Source organism: Musa acuminata, chromosome BXJ1-6, assembly GCF_036884655.1.
Source record: "Musa acuminata AAA Group cultivar baxijiao chromosome BXJ1-6, Cavendish_Baxijiao_AAA, whole genome shotgun sequence".
Lineage (NCBI taxonomy): Eukaryota > Viridiplantae > Streptophyta > Magnoliopsida > Zingiberales > Musaceae > Musa > Musa acuminata.
The window spans coordinates 41,174,883-41,195,925 of NC_088332.1; the positions used below are offsets into that span (position 1 = coordinate 41,174,883).

At 36.8% G+C, this 21,043-nt stretch overlaps 3 protein-coding genes across 4 annotated transcripts; 2 read left to right on the plus strand and 1 right to left on the minus strand.

Annotated features, from left to right (window-relative positions):
- Positions 1-1,730: 1,730 nt before the first annotated feature.
- Positions 1,731-13,668, minus strand: LOC135677022 (uncharacterized). The gene is made up of 4 exons (XM_065188861.1): positions 13,110-13,668; positions 10,879-12,445; positions 2,234-3,930; positions 1,731-2,143 (listed from the first exon to the last, which is right to left on the minus strand). The coding sequence occupies exons 1-3, from the start codon at positions 13,564-13,566 to the stop codon at positions 2,595-2,597; spliced, it is 3,360 nt and encodes a 1,119-aa protein (XP_065044933.1). The 5' UTR covers positions 13,567-13,668; the 3' UTR covers positions 1,731-2,143; positions 2,234-2,594.
- Positions 13,628-15,756, plus strand: LOC135677545 (uncharacterized). The gene is made up of 2 exons (XM_065189907.1): positions 13,628-13,697; positions 15,354-15,756. Exons 1-2 carry the CDS (start codon positions 13,628-13,630, stop codon positions 15,572-15,574), a joined length of 291 nt encoding a protein of 96 aa, XP_065045979.1. The 3' UTR covers positions 15,575-15,756.
- Positions 15,757-19,549: 3,793 nt separating this feature from the next.
- Positions 19,550-20,770, plus strand: LOC135677024 (F-box protein At1g61340-like). 2 transcript variants are annotated; one of them, XM_065188863.1, is made up of 4 exons: positions 19,550-19,761; positions 19,866-20,191; positions 20,272-20,346; positions 20,428-20,770. In XM_065188863.1, exons 2-4 carry the CDS (start codon positions 19,976-19,978, stop codon positions 20,626-20,628), a joined length of 492 nt encoding a protein of 163 aa, XP_065044935.1. In that variant the 5' UTR covers positions 19,550-19,761; positions 19,866-19,975; the 3' UTR covers positions 20,629-20,770. The 2 variants fall into 2 exon arrangements, with proteins under 2 accessions (XP_065044935.1, XP_065044936.1); XM_065188864.1 differs by having other exon boundaries at positions 19,958-20,191.
- The last annotated feature ends 273 nt before the right edge of the window (positions 20,771-21,043 follow it).

Below are 21,043 nucleotides of genomic sequence, written 5' to 3' on the forward strand. Positions count from 1 at the left end.
AAGAGAGGGACACAGACATATTAATACATTCAAGCTTTATTGAAGCTTCTTCAATAAAACTTCTTCAATAATTCTACTTATATTCTATTCTCTTATCTTTTATTCTTTCTATACGTCGTCAATATCATATACATCATGCCACAAGGAACTATAGCCAACAGTGCAGTAGAAATGGCTCCCATTTTAACCTGTCACAATCCTCGTTCCACCACCGACTACAAGCATGCAAACTGCATATCGAGAAACATAATAATCTGCCGAAAAAATCTCTATTTGTTATTCCTAATCGTACACCAGAATAGCAAGAACCATTCGATTAATCCTGACAATTTTGAAGAAGAATATTCATAAATTTATTTATATATTAGGAAAGCTTCATAATAAAAAAAAATGATGCAGAGATCCATGAAAATAACATCATAAGCATCCATCACTCGGCCGAGTGAAGACTGTTCATTTCTGATCATTACATATAGTTCAATGCATGACTGATAAAACATCAAATTGGTCATCATGCAGCCATTGTTACATTCACCAGAGTCTGAAAGCTATAACATGGTAGAAGTTTTGCTCAATCACATCTTGGCTTCTACCACAACCCATCTTTGTCTTTTTGGTAAATAAGCTTCTCATCTCTTAGCCACATGTGAAAGCTAAAGATATATTATGATTCAACAAATATGCATAAATAAAAAAAAATTAAACACTCACCAAGGTTTCATCATTCTGATAATTCGATAATAAGATCTTTGTCTTTATGTCTTGGCTTCTCTATTCTCATGGTTGTACTAGAACTATTATTGCTTGGGACCATTGTAACACTCTAATCCTTGATACTCGTTGGTGTTGTATCCAATGAGATCCAAGAACTAGTCAACCTCGGTGAACAACATAAGCACTACAAACAACAGAAGTGGAGACACACAAATAACAAGTTTTTCTGATGATGACAAGATTGTCATTGGCCAAGGCGAGGATGACAGGACGACGACGAGCAAGTTCGAAAAGGGGCAACGGGCGAAGAAGTGCCACAATGGACAGGTGAGCAAGATGTGACGGACGAGCAATGAGTGAGCAAGTCTGATGGGCAAGCAAGGTACAACGAATGAGAATAAGTTGGAAAAGGAGATAAAGAAGAAATCGATTAAGGTAAGAAGGTGATATAAATTTAATAATTTAAAAAAAAATAAAAAAATTATATTTTTATCCTTTTTTATTCATGTCTTTTTTGTTTGTACGTGACAACACGTGCGATTTTTTCTATCGACGAAGTTAACGACATAAGAAGAATTAAAGTTAAATATTTTACCTTCGCAAACGTACAAACTTCAATATTACTTTTTAAAGTATAAGGATCAGGATACTAATCATAATTAACTATAGGAAGTAATATATAATTATCCCCCTTGATCCATAACTGTTTAAGAGTATATTACAAAAATATACCTAATTTACAATAGACTGGTTAACATTACAAAGTAACACTACAAATCATAAGAATCAATAAATTAAATATCACTTACCAAGTCACACGACTATATGCTATTACCCATCGAACCTTGTCTCTTTATTCCTTGGCTAAAGAATCAGCTCGGTTATCATTCAATCTCACATAGTCAACTGAAATTGCTCCTTATTTCAAAGAAAAAGTTAATTATTACTACCTTTGGGCATATAAAACTTGATCTCCTATTATATGTGTTTCACTTGGCATTAGAAATAGCACAATGTTGATGAGCAATAGGAAATTCATCTACTCCACAAATGAATGTCTGCAAGTAAACACCTGAGCTGAGCGTGCTCAATTTGCTGCAGTTTGCTTCAGATGGGACTTTAGCCTAACCCTCAAGTTCTTAGAGGATCACGTTCCTCAAATGCTTTGTTTCAGTACAAGTTCTCACAGCAATCCAGTGACAAAGTTTGTCGATGCTGCTGAAGTCAGGATAATGAAGCTGTTGATGAGAGTCCTTTATGTGGTGGCATCTGGCTTTTTTTGGGTATTGTTTCCACTATTTTGATGTTTGTATCAGTTGTATCCCCTGTGATTGGTTTGGCTTGCATTCTGGAAGAGGGAACTTATAGCTAGTTGGTACTTCTTTGGTGTGGGTTATCTCTGTTCTGGTAAGCAATAAAATTATTTTACCTGCCAAAATAAATAATCTGCTTGCAGTATTACACATCAAAAAGCCTCATGAGAAACTCTCTCAAGACAGAAATCACCCAAATCACCCACCTGTTCAAAGAATATATCTCTGAGTGTAGAATTAGGTTGAATGATGAACTGGTGTACTTACTGAAAGTACTTGTATCTGCTAAAAACACCCAATGTCCGCATGATCAACTCGTCGGATGTGCATTTTGTTGTATGTAACACCACCAAAGGTTATTGTGCCAGGTTGGGCACAAGAATCAGACCACCCACCGAATTTGCTTTGGTGAAAGTCCATGTATCTTATCGGCAGCTCAACGTAGAACGGCAGCATAAAGCTAATGATATAATCACTAAAACAGCAACATTTAGATGAAGTTTCTTTAACTATGTAGCTTTGAATCTCCAGCTCTCTTCAGACTACCCAAAATGTGATGAAGTTTCTTTAACTATGTAGCTTCGAATCTCCGGCTCTCTTCAGACTGCCCAAAATGTTATCCACCAACTTTTCCTTCTCATCATTCGGTGATTTCGACACAAAACAATATCGTTTTGTGGGTCTTGCTTTCACTTTTTGTTCATTGATAGGGTTGAGTTCCATGGTTTTGATCTTGGAGCAATCCACCTGACCATCAACAGCCTGAGCTTGATCCTTCTCATTACCTTCCAAACTACCATACCATGAATCAAGGATTTGAAGAAGAGAGCTGTCCTCTCCGCGTCTTTTAGACTTTGATTCCAGTTCACCAGATTGGGAGAGACTATCACCCTCAGAATCAGAAAAATCATCATCTGAAAGAGAAGCCTCATCATAACTCACCTTCTTATCATTCACCTGAGCAACAGTATTACCACCATGATTAACTGTCTCGGACAAAGGGCCTAGCTCCTCCCATGCATAGTCTTCAGCGGTGCTATCACCTTTACTGTCCTTGTTAATGGAATTGCTTTTGTCATCTGGTGAACTATGATCAAGTGTTCCGACGATTGTCTGCTTACTCCAGCTAGAATCTGAGCGGAATCTTTCAGAAGGTATAATAAAAGAGGATTCTATCCTCACCCCAGGCATTATCTGTAACAAAGACGCAAGCTTGGGGTAGCCAAGCATTTGAAAATCCAGAATATAGCCATACTTTTGCATAAATGTTGGTTTGAAGATGCTCATGTTAAAACCTTCAGGATATTCATCAAAAAGCTCAAGCAAGAGTTTGTGGCAATCAGATAGTATTTCTTCTCTGCTTGGAGATGATTTTCTTTTTACATGGGAAAAGTCAACATCAGTTAAGCAAGCTGCAATCAAACTTCGCAGACTTGGATAGCCATAAACAGAAGAAATGAGTTTTGTGTTGAACTTGCTCTCAAAAAGCTTTTGCAAATCCTCAGGTTCAACATCCTCAGGACCCTTATATGCTGCTTTCTGAAACCATGCTTTCAACTCAACAAAATTTTGGGGTGGCTTAGCATCTAAAGTGTTGTCAAATCCATTCCTAAAACATCCAGGGTTTTGATCCAATGTTTCCTGCTCAACTTGCCTGTGTGTGTAAGGTTTTGATATTCTGCCTGTGAAAAGAGAACTTAAACCATTGGAACCAAGCACATGTGATGAACCACACTTTCTTTTAGAAGCAAGAGAGAGCCTAAAAGGGAACATCTGAGAAGTTGACTCTTCCAGCCATTTCTTCTCCATAATTATCAGATTTACCAGCTGAAAAATCTGGGCTTCCGTGAGATCTTTAAGGATCCAAAGGCCTTCCTTCTGAAACCCATGCACCAATTGGTCCCTGAAGCACACCACGAGAACATATTCACACTAAAGTTTAAATCTGAAGAGTGGAATATATACAAAAAAAAAGGCACTGGAACAGATTTGAATTGCCATCAGATAGTCAACAAAATGCTTGTTTGGTAGACAGTAAGATAAGTGTCATGACCAGTAACTAAAAGAATAATAAAATGTCACCAAAGTTTATCAAGCTTGCAGAACCAAATGTTTTTTCCTTTTTTGGCACTAAGACACTAATGCGAATGAGAAAAGATGGAAAAACAGAATACTATATTGCTGATACAAGAACAGGAGGAAGAAGAAGAAGAAGAAGAAGCCATAAGTTCCAAATTTGGGATCAGCTACATCGATCTTTTGTCATGCCATTGAGAACTATCAAAACCATATGTTTAATTAAGTTAAAGAGTATTTAAATCTTTATTTATAGTTTTAATTAAAATCCTTTTATGTCTTCCTCTAACTTTTATCATACCACTAACAATAATCAGTTCACCTCTTCTAACTACCACATTTGTAAATCTTCTGAATATATGTTTATATCATCTTAAACAATTCTCTTACTTTATCCTTTATCGAAGTAATAAATACCTAATTGTTCACAATAAGAATACTTATTCACTATCTTTCCTAACAACTCCACACGTCCAACTCAATATTCACATCTTAGCAATACAATCATTTTTGTATATGTTATTTCTTAGTTGTTCAATACTCAGATCTATAAAGCATTATTATCTATCTATTATCATATAAAATTAATGATTTAAAAAGTGCTAAGCGTTAAGATCCCAAAACGCCTAAGGCACTAGGCGCTCGACCAAGCGAAGCGAGACACTCTAAAATATTAAAATATATATAATATAATAAATATATATATATATATAATTATTTAAATATAAATATGATATTAAATTAAAAATATATTGTTAATAGTATATTACTTACTGTTACCAATAGTTAGAGGGAAGAAAAAATGGTAATAATAACAGAAGATTAGTTTAAGATTGTTGCGGCAGCGCTACGAACGACAACAGTGAAAGCTACAAACAACAGTAGCAGCAACGGCAGAAGCTGCGGACAGTAGCAGCAGCAACAACAACGATGGAAGCTACGAACAACAATAGTAACAGCGGCAAAAGCTACAGACAACAACAACAACAATGGCGGAAGCTGCGGACAGCAGTAGTAGCGGCAGCGGCAGCAGCAGAAGCTCCAGAGGGCGTTCGTCAGTGGCAAAAGAACTTATGGTCCACTCCATCGATAGTGGAAGGAATTACACACAGAGCGAGAGCAAAAGGAAGGCTTAGTCCACTACGAGGGCTGTCAGACTCATCCGTCGGCAACAGAGGAAGACTTAGTCCGTAGCGTCTGCGACGGAGGTAACGACAGAAAGCACCGACGGCGGAGGCAAAAGCAACGCTAGGGTTCCTTGGGGTCGCAGGGGCATGAAGGGTGGCTTATGAGGTAAGAAACTACATTATTTAACCAAACCAGACTTAAAAGTCTAGTTCAGTTCACTTAATTGAACCGGGTGCTCGACCGAAGCGCTCGGCCCCTGGTCACAGGCGACGCCTCTTTGAAACGCATCGCCTAGCCCTTGAAGGAGGCGCTTGGGCACAGTGCCTTTTTAAATCATTTTATAAAATCTTCAGCTCAAAGGTATCTAATGATCACACACGACCCCAATCCTCTCGCCGTTTTAGCTATTCTATTTTTACTATATATATAATATCTTCATCAATCTCTCAAGCATGTTGAATAATTGATCCAAGATATCTAAAGCTTTTACTTTAAAAAAAAACTTAATTATATTGCTTATAAATTCTAGAAAATTATCTCGCGATGTGTATAAAGCTAAATGAAGAGTATAAAAAGACATCCCAGGAGGAATCTCTCCTTTTTAGAATTATGTTTTTCCTATATCTCTACATAAGACTTGATATATATAGATGTCAATCAATGTATTCCTTAACCAGCCAATCAATTTGCTATTACGACATTAAATCTCCTTCAATGGATCTCTTATCAGAGAAGTTGAATTCCTACCACTAAAAAGCTCATGTAGGCTAAGGTCCATCCTTGTAATCAAAGATTTGGATGATCTTTAAAATCTCTCCTAAACAAATAAACACTCGTAAATAGACCTTATCGTGCAAACTCATAAAGATGTACATCATACTATGTTAAGTTGATTAAAATCTAGATTAAAGAAACAAATTTATAAGATGATTCACTCCTCCAATAAATATTTTAATAAATGAGATTAAATCCTTAAAAGATTATCTCATTGACCACATAGTAGATACACCAACAATAGCATTTATTTATTATTGATTATTTATTTATTTGATATAGTTGCTTATTTTTTGAAGAAAATTTTATGCTTTGTACGGGATTGTTAAAGCTTTTAAAGAAAATATAAAAGTCACCTTTTTCACTATTGTGTCATTTATCTCGTGCATCCAACATGCCATCATGCCCGTAGCACAAAGCATGTTGCATGACGTGAAATATGAAGTATTGTCCCCATACACGCAATGTTTGGCACAAGCCTACAATGTAGCTTACGCAATTACAAAGCACTTGTGGCATGCCATGCGGTACACTCCACAATCTACCTCCAATTAGCAAGAAGGGAAAGGCTACGGATAGAGCCTTTCGTAGCCTATTGTTTTCGGTTCTAAAAACGACCAACTTTCATCCTTCAAAGTTGCTTCAACTCCCAATCAAAACTTTTGATTCCTTTGACTTCTCAATGACTTTGTCTTTCCAACAATTTCTGTTTTGTTTATTCTAGTGTGCTTTATCCTCATGCTCCATAATCATGCACACTTTAGATTCGATGTCCAGTTGTATCTTGAGTGGCTTCCTTGACGAAGGCCTATATGACGTCAAGGAATAACTTAGATAGCATTTGCATGTCTCTAAGTTATATTTGCACAAAACCTATCTCTATATACAAATTTTAACCTATTTAAGGTTTAAACGGAGGTTTGATTTTCTTATTATGTATTATCATTTGATAATTTACATCCTTATCATCATGATGATAGAAGTTATTGCTACCAAAATTTAAGTCACCATCACTATATTGATGGAAATCGAGACACATTCCAATCTGTACCAAGTTTGGAAAGAATAAGGGTCAACCTAAAGCCCTCTAGATCAATGGTAAAGTCAAGTTGGCATTCTGCTAACATGTACAATTTTAATCTAACTAATTTCCTTTTTATCTTTAGAATAATTTTAATATGATAGAGGTTCTTACAAGGCACTTACATGGGAAACTTATAAGGTTGTTACATCATGACATCCCCTCATTTCTACCCTTATTTCCTAGATCAAGCATAAGAGGACAAAATTAAATAAATATAACAAGGGGAAGGAATCACCCTAGGTGCCAAAATGGAAGACAAACATCAAAAAGGAAAATTATTTGCCACAAATGAATTTGAAAACTTATCTTCCTCTAAAAGCAAGAATATAAATATTTGAATAACCATGTTTTAATTATTGTTGATTTCATTATCTTTGTATATTTAGGCATGTAAAATGGGCAAAGGAATTGCAACGGGATCGTGACTTATTAAACAAGTGAAAGTTTTTTATTCGGACAAGACGTGTCAATGGAACAAGTCACAATCTTCCCCTCAATGTGAGTTTGGAGGATTCGGAATGAGTCCAAGATTCTCTCTACCTTTCTCTCTTCTTTTCATCTAATAGCCTACCATCTAATATCCACCATTGTCAAGCTATTTAAACGCAACTATTAAATGTGTATCATTCTTAAAGTTACCTTAGCATAGAGACACGTAAATCAACCTCTCAACCAAGTCACGATAGTTAAAACTTAAAAGAGCATCCCAATGACACTAGCAAGCTCCAAATCTTAAAATATGTCACCATGACATTCTCCCTAATATGTTAACTGATGTTTCATTATCATGAGTTATAATATCAAACAAAGGCATCTCTCACCACAACAATGTAAAGTCCCAACTATTTGGGGTAGATTACATGCATCATTTATCTATACTTTCTATTAAAGACTTTTTTAAGTCTCTCTACTCGTACCACTAATAATAACTATTTCACCTCTTCTAACTATTTCACCACTAATAATAAATTATCATGAAGTATGATATCAAACAAAAGCATCTACCACCATCAAGGTTCACCATACGATGACGTAATGCCCAGTATAGGCAGTATGTACCAGTCCAATAGAGGACCGATACAAGTGATACATACCGATTTGTCGATATGTCCCACTATACCACATATTGATGTCAATATAATTCGATATGTATCATATCAATGATTGATCGGTACAATGGTACGGACCGCTAAGACAAATCATGCCCACCACAACAATATAAAGTCCCAACAATTTGAGGTCAACTACATAAATCATTTATTTATAGTTTACATTAAAGACCTTTTTAAGTCTCTTTCTGCTCGTACCACTAATAATAATTGTTTCATCTATTCTAACTATTTCACCACTAATAACAAATTATCATGAAGCATGATATCAAACAAATCCATCTCCCACCACAACAATGTAAATTCCCAACCATTATGGGTCAACTGCATGCATCCTTTATTTATAGTTCTATTAAAGATTTTTTTGTCTCCCGCTACCTCCACACCTAATAATAACTATGTTACCTTTTTTTACTATTATATTTTTAAATCCCTTAACACATATTTGTACCATTTTAAATAATTCTTGCTCATTTTATACTCTATTGAAGCGACACAAAAAAATTTATATGCATACAAATTAAAATTAACATAATTGTAATTTTATATTTGTTTAATATTTCTCATATTATGTGGCTAATTTTGCAAACCTTGCTTTGTAGGTATGGTGATATATGACAAATTCATGACAAATAGAGTAACTTTTTTCCTTTTTTTATTTCAGGTTAGGGGAAGGGTAAGAGAGAGGAAGGAAAGGATGATGATAGGGAAAGATAATAGAAAAAGTTGATTATATACCAATAGTCGCTCAAGGAAAAACTTCTAGGGATGAAAGTCTCACACACATCATTGAGAATTAAAATATGGCCTCACACCACTTGCACATACATTACGTCATAACATGAGAAAAAATCATTCATTAATTAATTCATTCATCTCTAAATACAATCTTTTGTTTTTACTTTTTTTCAGAGTCCCCAAGTATAAGAAAAAAAAGAAGTACACAGGAACAAAAAGAAGAATTCAATTACATCAAAGCACATTAATTACTTGCACTTTCCTCCTTTAAAGAAGATAACTTTTCAATTTTATGGTATTCTGATCAATAAGTTTTGCCTTCATAACTTCCTTATAGTGATGAAATGACTTATTTCTCCAACATTTCCTTCGTTTTCTTATCATTTCTTCTCCTTGAGCAATCCATAAAACTAAATTGATAACATATGTTGCCAAGTGGAAAATTATGGTATTAGCAAAATGCCCACTGCTTACTAAAATAAGAAAACAAATTAAAATGATCTTGCATCATATGGTGATCGGTTTTGCCATTGATTTGTATGACATGCTAAATCACGATTGGACAGGATAGACTAATATCAATCACTAAATCAAGTTGTTTAACAATAAAAAATTTGTTAAAATATATCAGATTTTAACAACTATAATTGACCAAAACAACTACTAGTACTAGCTAGACCACAAGGATTCAACTATATCAGATGAATTTGTCCAATACAACAATCCCTAGTATATCAAGGATTTCCATATTGGAGTTTAATGATCCCTAACTAGTTCAACCAAATTGAAGTCAAGCCTGGTCAATCCAATGATCCAGAACTTATAAAAGATAGGTATAAGCAACAAAAACAAATGACTTTATAAAGGAAAAAGGAATATTAATTTAACATAAATCAACAAGCAACGTTAACAAAGCCAACATTTAGAAAAAGGCCAACACAAACAAAGATGTAATTCCCAGAATGCATATTCTATAATGCAAGTAGATTGTGGTTTTTGTATAACAACTCCAAAGGCCAACAGATAGGTATCTGGAATATGAAACATCCTAGGTCATGGTAAGCATGCAAGTACAAAACATGGTGCTTAGTTTCATGATATGGAGGTTTAATTGTTATGTTTGAATGTAGTAATGCAATGAACAAATAGGTTAAGTTGTTCATACATAAGTACTGTACTTTGGTCTTGTAAAGTCAATAGCTCGAAGTAAACTAAGTGGGTGTAGAAACAGATCAGGTTGTGGATGACAATTCAAGGGCTCAAGTAGATCTAAAAGATGAACATAAGATAAGCATGGGAAGTGTGCCTATATATGCATATGCAGCAAGTATGTATATGTATATATGACAATTTATTGAATATAGAAGACTTGGGTTGCCGGACAAGAATATGGTTGAAAAAATGATAAGCAATCTTATATTTTTGAACTATTTTTTTCTCATTTCATTTCCATTCAACAACTTATACAGAAAGCAACAAGCTTATATAAAAAGCAACATACATTAATAGAGAACTGTTACAGATTTTTTCTTAATTCTTTAGCGCTTAAATTGTCTTAAATGGATTTCAAAATAAGGAATATATCATATGCATGTTTATTCTTTACTTAATCACTTGGCTTATATCCATGAAACTAGATAACTTAGAAGAATAATCTCCAGTATCAACCATCCCCATCACCTATCATGATTAACTAAGACATGAAATTATTGTAAATCAGGATGTGAAAACCTGATCATGATTCGAAGAGGAAAAGATCTGGTATCTATGGACAAACAACATTAGAGTTACACATCCCACAGGAAAGAACATTTTAGTTAAGACACATTTTCAATTTATGATATCAGCACTTGCAAAAAAATTCTATCTTAAAATAACAGTAACAAATCTGAATATCATATCCACCCAAGATTGCACTTGTGTAGAGATGACAGAGGTTTACCTTGTTCTCGATTTTAGAATAAGCTCAGATCCCTTCGAAGTCAGCAAAAATGATTCTAGAGCATCCCAAAAGTGCCCTTTTGAAAAGACAACATGAGGTTCTGTCTCACCAATGATATTACCCAGATCATTATTGGACTTTCCACATGCAACATCTTCTTGGCAATTGGTAACCTCTTCATAAGGTGTAGAACTAATTTTCTGGTCCTTTCCAGATTTCCAGAACATCCACCAGCTTCCAATCTGGCTAAAGAAGCTTTGATTCATATCTGGAGAACCAATGGATGTTTCAGATTGTTCGATGGTCTTATCCTTTGAAATTGACTCACTTGCTTCTGTTGAATTTGGACTAGCACTAGGCCGATTGGAAAAATTATGTTTCGACCGTGTTGCTTTATCTTCAAATTTCAACTTCTCAGTGGGCTTGCAAATTGATTTTGCCTCACCAGAATCCTCATGGGAAGTGGAGTCCAGTCCAGAAATGCTATCAGTTCCCCCAACACGCTGACCACTGCTACGGTAACTCCAGGTTTTTATAATCCTCTGCACAAATCCTTTTTCGGCTGCAGTATTGTTTGTATGCTCAGAGGTGGAAGCATAGGCACTGCCTTCCATGTCATTCCCTTTACTGGGAGAAAAAGGCTCTGTTTTGCAGTGCTGGTGTCCAAAAATAAAACCCTTAATTCTTTCAAGTAGGCTCCCCTCATCTACAGCATGGTGTCCCTGAGTGGGACTGGAGTTCTGTTTACCACTATCTGAGTCATTCTCTTTCTGATGGGCAATAGTCTCAGATATAGTAGATGCAGGCTCTGACTCATTACTTGGAGGAGTAATTGGGAGTGGTTTTCCATTCTGTCTCGAAGCACCGTTTTTCTCTCCATCACTAACATCCACATCTTGAACCGGCTTAAATCTCGATGGCACTGAATCTGCTATTTTTCTATGTGTACTGACAACAAGTGATTGGCCTTCAAGAGATGGATTGGGTATCATCTTCAGTATATTTGGCATTGAGGCAAGAAGGTGTGAGAACTTCTTATACCCGAAGAAGTCCTTGTCCATAGTTGCGTTGATCCTTTTGAGCTCAGCTCGAAGTTCTGGGAGATTCAACCCTTCAGGATATGAGTATAAAATCTGACGGATCGCATTTACTAAAGCCTTAGGAACTGGGCGAGGCTTAGTTTCAGAAATTAATTCCATAGATTCCTCACATTGTGAATTAGTAGCCTGTTCAATGTCAGAGAAAGGGTCATCCAGGACAGCTTTGTAATGGCCATACCAAGATTCATATAATCCATCAGGTGGGTGGTTAAAATGCTTGACAATAGTAGTCTCTCCCTTTACCAAACTAGACCAAGGCCACATAAATGTTGCAGCACTACAGAGAACACCAGGTGCACCATCCTTGCTGGAGAGCAGTACGTTGTAGTTGCTCATCCTCAACCGGTGGAGGATGTTTGCAAAGTCCCTGTCCCCAGATATTAAAAAGAAATGGACGGGAGGAGGGTTTTGTGAAACCCAATAGACAAGATCAGCCATAAAGAATCTATCAGAGCTGTTCTTACCACCTACAATGCACAACAATTGCAGATTTTTATGAATGGTAGAGACATTTATAAAAAAACATAAGAAAATGGGATGAGAAATGAATCATCTGCTGGTATTTTCTTGCTTAGCAAGATACTAAAACTAGCAATAGCAAAGGAAATACTCCTGTCCAACATTTTACTTATGAATACTAAGCCTTAAAGGTCTGCCTTTTGTGGTGACCAAATGATTCAAACGCTTAAACAGGAACAGAAGAGAAAAATAAAGAAGAGAGACTCACAACAACTTCATATGATTCTTACACTTTAGAATCAGCAAACTCTTCACAAATAGAGTGAAAGACTTATTTTAACAACGTGAGCATGAACCGTGACCTTTTTATACCTTTTTCACATAATCATATTTCAAGGAAGTAAGCAGCTTAAAAAGTAACATTTGTGACATAAAGAAACAAAAAGAATACAAAGAAACTGCCCAATTAACTTGAAAGTAAAGAATTTTAAATAATTTTTCTAGATGAACAATTCATCATCTAAATGATTGAATATTTTAGCGCTGGAATTGAGATCGAAGTTGCATGAAATTGAGAGCGGATATTAAAATAACATGTCGACTATTAACAGGATCGAATTTGCATGAAATTGAGCGTGGATGTTAAAATATGAGCACAAAAAATGAACCGACCATGTGGCACATGAGTGAGGCAGACCCCGGTGCAGGCGAGAGCCTCCTGAGTGGTCCGAGAGAGCTGCGACACGTCTCCAAAGGCGGTAATGGTAACCGGACCTTTGATGCCGTTCGAACGCAAGGCCGACGTGATCCGGTGCACCACCCGGAAAACATTGACGCCAACGGGAATGTTGCAGTTCTCGAAGTCCCAAAACACTGCGACCTTCACGTTCTTGCATTCCTCCTCGTAATGCCTCGTCGAGAAGGAGGAGGAGGAGGAGAAAGAGGAAGGAGAAGCAAAAGACTGGGAGGAAGAGGCAGGCGAGGAGGGCAAGATATGGGATTGCGGCCTCCGCGACGGCGCTCCATCGCCAGCGACGGAGTGTAGGAAGAAGACAGAGAAGCGAGGAGAGGAGAGGGGCGACGGCAAGAAGGTCTGGATGGAGAGGGACCGAGGGATTAGGGCTTTCATAGAGAGAGGATTAGGGCTTTAGCTCGGGCGTGGGAGTTCTGCTCATAGGGACGTAGGAAAGATGGCGTCTCCGACGACTCCGGAGGGGCGCAGTGTGCGGGCGGAGGCGAAGGAGATGGGAAGGTTTAAGGGTTTTAACACTCGGTTGGGACAATGGATCACGTGATGAGTCACGTGCAATTTCACTTTGGGAATTAATAGGATATTAGATGAAATATCTTAATTAGGTTATTTATTTGATTAAAAATTTAAAAATTTATTTTTTTATATATCATATTTTTTTATGTTATTACACAAATTATAGTTATATATTTTATTTTTAAAATATAAATTATAAATATATTTTTTATATTTTTAAATTATTTTTAAATTAAAAATATATAAAAAAAAAAAAGACAATGATTCGAATCGACGATTTGGTTCCGATTCAGTTTTAAATTTTGAAAAATCAAAACTGATAATTCTAAAATAAAAACTGATAGTTCCGAAATCATGATCAGAATTACCTAAAAGTATTAACCCATTGCAAAATAATTAAATATGAATGACCAATGATGGACCAATGATGCTCAATGTGATTTCAGCTGGGCATCGCATTGTAAAATGTTTCTACTGAACATTCTCTTGTAGAATGAAACCAATACTATCATCTTGCAAGAACCATCAATATTAACCTTAATCCACCTAATTGGTTGTTCTTTTCATATTAGGTTTTGATCACATTAGTCCCATTATTCTCGTAATTAATTAATTATAGGTGAAAGAGATGAAAAGTATTTCAAAAAGTAAGCATAGCCATTACTTCATTTATAATGCACGGCCTAATTATAATTGGTTACATTTAGTATCCCGATCCCTATATCTTCAAAAGTTATCTTAAGATTTCTATACGAAGATTAAATATTTAATCTTGTTTCTCCTCACACCATCCTAACGAAAATATCTAAGATTTATCATTAAGCACGTATTGACTTTGTCTCACTTCGATTTACTATTAAGCATATGATATATTTCGATCAGTATAATTGATGATGTAAAAAGAAATGAGATTAAATATTTTATTTTTATAAATATATTTAATATAATTTTTTAAAATATAAAGATCGAAATATTAAAAATAATTAATTATAAGAGATAATCTGTATAGATTGGGATGCTAAAGAGATAGGGATGCGCATGAATCCATGTAGAGTGTCGATTTCTTATCTTCTTTGGTTTTATCAAGCCAGCAACGCCTTTTATCGAAAATCTTGTAGACGGGGAGCAGAGACCGACGACGGGGAGAACTCCTCAACACAATAGCTAATGAAAGCTATGGCCTAAATAGTGCCGAGGATTGCAACCCTTTCTTGGTTTTTATCTCTCGGTGCGTGCACAAGGTGAGATCGGAAGAGTGAGGGTGTCTCGTGGTAAGAGTAGCGGCTGAATTGCGAGATGGAGAAGAAGTCTCTGATTCCATTTGGTCGACACGAAGACAGGCAGCCTTTATTGAACAGGCTTTTGGTTCGTCTCACCCCAACCATCCGCAATAAATTAGAAAGCTGTACGTATTCTCGCCCCCAACCTTCATTAAATACCGGTGTTGGAATCTGCTTGCCGCCCTGCCTACAGACTTCTTCTTCTTCTTCGTCACCGCCTGCCATCCGAGCCGGTCATCCTCTCTCTCTCTCTCTCTCTCTCTCTCTCTCTAATGCCTCTTTTCTTCGTCACGTTCGATCAGTCATCTTAACAAGCACGCAGCAGGTCAGAGGGCGGAGATCAGGTGTACATGAGTGCGCGCCTGTGAGAGAAGAAGAAGTTGGTGTTCATGTGCTTTCTGGTGGACCAGCGGCGGACGACGAGGAGCAGCAAGCCAGCGGCGGGGATCTGCTCGCGCTGTGGGGCCTGCGCGAGGGTGGCGGACATGAGGACGACTACGCGTTTCTGCTACGTGCCGGTGTATCGTAAGACCTGGCGGGCTATCATTTGCACTTTCTGCGGCGCGCTCCTCAAGTCTTACAATCGATAGACACATACAGATGCATACATACAGATACAGGTATAGAGATCCATGGAACAGGAACGGCACTCTCGCGTGCTAGCTGGTGGCGTTCTGATCATGGAAATGATAAGATGTGTGTGTATACATGCACACGTACGTATACATGTATGATGGATATTTTGATCCAGTTATTTAGCTACTTTAGCTCCTTTTGATGATTGTCTTCTGGATTTGGAACCTTTCTCCTCGATCGACCATCGAAACATAGATCGTTCAGATGAAATTTAGGTAAGACTGGCAAGAGAAAGATGATGCAGTGTGGTTATATGTCCTATGGTTGAGGATTGGCAGTCATAAAGAGTCCTTTCCGAAGTAGTTGAATAGCTTTTGTTACTACTATTAGGAAGCTTTTGGGAGAACTGCTGCTATGAACAATCTCAGAGTTGGATTCGCAGTTCCAAAGCTGAAGCATACTTAGCCATTATCTCTCTTTCTCTCTCAGAAATCGGTCATTCCATTAATGTTACCGAACACCAAATGCTAAGGAATATTATCCGTGCCCATTAATTGCTGACTTAACCATTTCTTTTGATCTTTCTTGCGACAGGTATCAATCACCAGACTAACATTAATAACTGACAAGACTCGCGAGCTTGCTGCCGAAGAAAACCACGAGCAATGCATTTCTTTTGCTGTTTGATGTGTGAAGAAACGTAGATAATCTCGTCGGTTTGGAGGAATGGCAATGTCAATGAAAGCCTCTCCTTCGAAGAGACTGTCAGCTCTAATAGAATGATTAGTTGGAGGCTTTACGGTGATCAGATAAAGACGGCCATCATCAAATCGTCCGTAGGGGGAAAAAAATTGGCTTCGGGTAAAAAGACATGTGTATTGAATGCTCAATTTTACTGAGAATTTTACCGAATAATTTTCATGGAGAATTAATTCATCTCAATTCATTTGGTATCATTTGTTAAGGATCTAATTAGTTATATTTTAATCATGGGACACCATTGTAATATTTGGTCACAAAATATTAAGCTCTTAGGAACCTCATGGAGATCCATGATGTGCTAACTAAAAGTGTTGTAGGAGAGGATGCAACATTGCTCACTAACATTGGTCAGTCAAGCATGTTATCGTTATTTTATCCACATATTAGAGATAGGGAGAGATCTTTTAAAATAAAATGAGTAGGAAAAAAGCTTTAATAGATATTTTATTTATCTTACCAAAAAGAGATACATAAATTATGTTTTATTGGATAAAAAAATAATATTTGTAATCCGAGATAGAAAAACCTTATAACCACATTATTATTTTTTCTCTCCCTTCATCGTTAATTCTTTTTTACTCCTCCTAACTCTAATCAATCATCTTCTATCCCTGCAACTTCTTATTCCACTCAATTGGATCCTCTTTCAGATGGTGTTGTTTCATAGATTGACATTGTGCCTGATCCTTTAACGGTGGTGAATGTGCATATCAAAAACTCTTTTGTGTCTCTTTTGGTTGTGATCTTATCGTCTAGTACCATTCCTTCATCCAATCTAAGGGCATCTCATGTCCTATTATCTTGGAAGAAAGACCAATCTGATGGCTCTTCTTCTGAGAATGATCTCTCATGAGTAAAAATTCTAATTGATCCTTTTAAGCTAGATACAAGCTTGATCATATATGTGATTCTTCAAAACATTTTATTGAGTTTGATAAAGATACTCTTTGCGAATGGAAAAAATCTTGGCTTTCTAGTTTGGTTGGTGTTTTCTTTAATGTCCTCCTACTCTAAAATTTTTGCGATATATAGTTTTACGCTTGTGGAAATGTGCATCTCTTATTGATATGATTAAAGATTTTTTCTTATTTTGATTTTCTTTTGAAAAAGCGATTATTAGTGTGCTCGTAAAGGGACCATAGTTGATAACGAGGAAAGTTCTTCATCTAATATCTTAGAGGGATAAATTCTAGTCTCTCATTAAGATTATTCCCTCAGTCTTGAATTAGGATGTAATTCTTCATCCTTCCTTTCAAGCAATGGAATTAGGATTGTATTTTTCAGTTCACTTTCCTACTGAGTTATCATCTCTGTATTGATGAATCTTCTTTCACCTTTAAACGGGGATATATATTAGAGTTTGTATCGAAATTGATTTAACAAAACCCCTTGAATAGGGTATTTGGTTAGGATGCTTGAATAACAGAATCTTTAAGTGATTTCTTATTGAAATTTATTAACGGTATATTTTAAATGTGGATGTGTAGGTCATAAGATTGATTCCTATCTACTAGTCTCGAATGCTTTTATGATTTTCCTCCCTATTTTACTGAGTTCATCATCTCCCCCCTTGAGTGCTATAGAGCAACCCCCTTCAGAGTTAGACAGCTCTATAGCCCTATAGAAAGAGAGGGATCTATCTTGATGAGGACTTGTTTGATCTTTGAATTAAAATAGAAAAGAGATGACTAGCGGGCAAACTCAATCGAAATGGGAGAGGGGTTCAAAGAAGCAAATGGTGCTAACAAATCGTGTTACGCATCCTAAAAAATTACTAAGCTCTAAAATGTTGTGATGAACACATGGATGTTGAAGCCTCTTTTCTCGCTAATGATGCCTTGATTGAGGATCCCATTAGTGAGGCAAGGACCTGAGTCAATATGACAAGGAAAGCTTTAATTAAGAAGTGGTCGTTTGACTCGATATTAGCATATTTGCCATTTAATGCAAAGGATACAGTTGCAACCCTTTATTTCATGTGCCCTTTATTACATGGTAACTAAGAATTCTTTCTCTTTAGCCTCCTAGTTTCAATCTCGGGTGAAAAGGATAGATCTTATTATATAGAGCTTGACCACAGTACCTAAGGCTCCTACTACTGGAGAGACTGAGGAACTTTAGATAGATATTCCGGACGATACTCTTTTATTGGATGTAGCTAAATTGAGGGCACTAAGGAAGGCTATGGTTGTGTTGAGGATGAAGATTGTGGCAACGCGGTTGAAGCCAAAGAGTGTTCATGATCATCGTCGATGACCAATGGAAGGTGTTTTCGTGGATTTGGATTGGGGCACTATTGCCACTCCAAAAGAGAGATGTGACTTAGGTATCCCGAATCTACCTTTCACTATTATGACTTTATAAGCTAAAAGGATTAGTAATTTTATGAATATATCTAGAATTATTTAATATTAGGTTGTGTATGATAAATATGATTTTATGTCTCCTAGACTAATTATTCTCCTATTGTCATATGATACATGAGTTACGTTTTGGTTTTTCATAGATGAAATTTCTAGTAGTGTCCTTAATCATAATTAGATTTTTGATATGCCTCTTACTTTTAAAACTATATTTATTAACATAGATTGTATTAATAAATTTTCTATCATTTCTAATTTGATTTTTGATCAAAAGTGAAATGTTTCTAACAACCATAGTGTTTTAGTTCTTTGCTGGTTGATGTGATTTTGAATGTTGATTTGGCAAAAGGGCAACCATCAACCAAGGCTACTTATGGCTTTTGGACCACCCAGTATGCAATTGATCATTTATAGCCTTTTTTTTTTTTGTCTAGCTTGTGGAAAGTTTTGATTGTTCCTTGTGCTATTTGTTTATATAGTCATTTACTAACTTCTCAGTTTTTTTGGATGCTCATCCTTATTATCAACATTTGTTCTTTGGGTGCCTTTTTACTCATGAAGTATTTTCTATCATTAAACATAAGTTGGATATGTCATTTAGATTCTATGATCAATAGCATACTGGGTGTTGTTGGCTTAGGGAAGGCTCTGATTTGGGTCAATAATCCTGTTTGGCTATGATCTAATGGACGTACCGATCGGCTCTACCGTCCCCAACGGCTACTCCGCCAACCGCCCAGATTCCGCCACGTCGAAGTCGGTCACGCGTTCGTTGGACGCTATCCACGGTGGACCAGCGGCTCTCTTTTATTATTTTATTTCTTGCTTTTTGTCGGATATTTTTGCTCGCTTCGGAACTTCGACGACTATTCCAGCAGTCTCCATGGAAAGCAATTAGGTCAAACTGCAGAGTCCACCTCTTCTTCGTTCCCTCCCTCTATATAAGAGACGGTGATGGTGGTGGTCAGGTGAAGCCGTGAAGGAGTCGATCCATCCGACCGAATCCATTTCGGAGGAGTCTTCGTTTTCAAGAGGATCTGAAGGCCAACATTGTCACGATTCGGAGTTGTTCGCAGGTATGTCTGAAGAGAGATTTGCTTGGGTGTCTTTTGATTTACCTGCTCGTTGCTTTAGATCGATAGGGCTAATCATCTTTCCGTAATACAACTGTTGTCTTTAGGTGTCAATTGCACGATTTTGTCGAATTCGTGTTGGATTCTGCTGCCAGGGACTCTTGGCCACTGATTCATGTTGTCATTCTTGGAATTGCAGAGTGGGTGGCAGTAAAATATGGCAGTAGGAAAGGTTCAGCATGAACGATCTGTGCCAGCCGGCTTAGAATTTGTTCATCGCACAAGCATATTGGGGAGAAAAAGAGTTGTGTTATCTAAGACTATGGATTCAGCCAATTTATCCTCGCCATGTGGTGCTCCATCCAAGAGGCGGGTTACAAGGTGGAGAACGCAGACATTAAATCGTTTAGAGGCTCTGCCTCTAGATATTTTGGTACTCTCCTTTTTAATTCGTTTCTTCCTCTTACTTCGTATTGAAGATTAGAATTCTGACATTTCAATCTAACCTTGCAGGTAAAGACACTGTCTAAAGTCGATCATAGTGATCTGAAACAACTGTTGTTGGTCTCCAAGACTGTAAATGGAGCAGTAAGTCACTCTGTCATATACATTTGATGGTAGTCCTAATTTTGCTGTGGTTCTTACGTGCTTCTGTCACAATCTGTGCAGACTTTGATCGCAAGGGAGTCGCATTTCGTTTTCAGCACTCCAATTTCGAAGTCTCTCTTTAAGAAACAGAGCGATACGATAGATAGTGATCTTGACATCATCAACGAGGAAGCTCCACACGCACCGAATCAACAAAGAGTTGCGAGGTCGAGACTTAATGGTGTGCAGCTTTCTAGTGTTGCTATCGCTCTTTTCACGTGAACTGAGTAGTGTGCAAGTAAACTTGTAGATCTACACTGTGAGTAAGCCATCTTCAATCCATTCATTGAAGACGATAAGCTTTGTATAGAGGATGATCTCTTGTCATGTGATTGTGTATAGTTACTGTTTGTTACCTCTCTCAGTGCAGTGTTGGACAGAATTCTTTTGTATTCTTTCATAGTCTACAATATATCCTGTTCTATAAATACAACTGGGAAATGATCCTTTCCTGAGAGCTAGTATTGTTCATTAAATTTACAGGAGGATCTCTTGCTTCTCCTATCCACTCCTTTGTGCAACGTGTAACAATGATGCTACTATCTTCATTCAGTATTCAACCAGAAATATTGTAAACCAGAAAAAAGAAAAGCAGATTCAATAAGCAAATTAGTCAAGTCTGTGCAGAATAATGAAA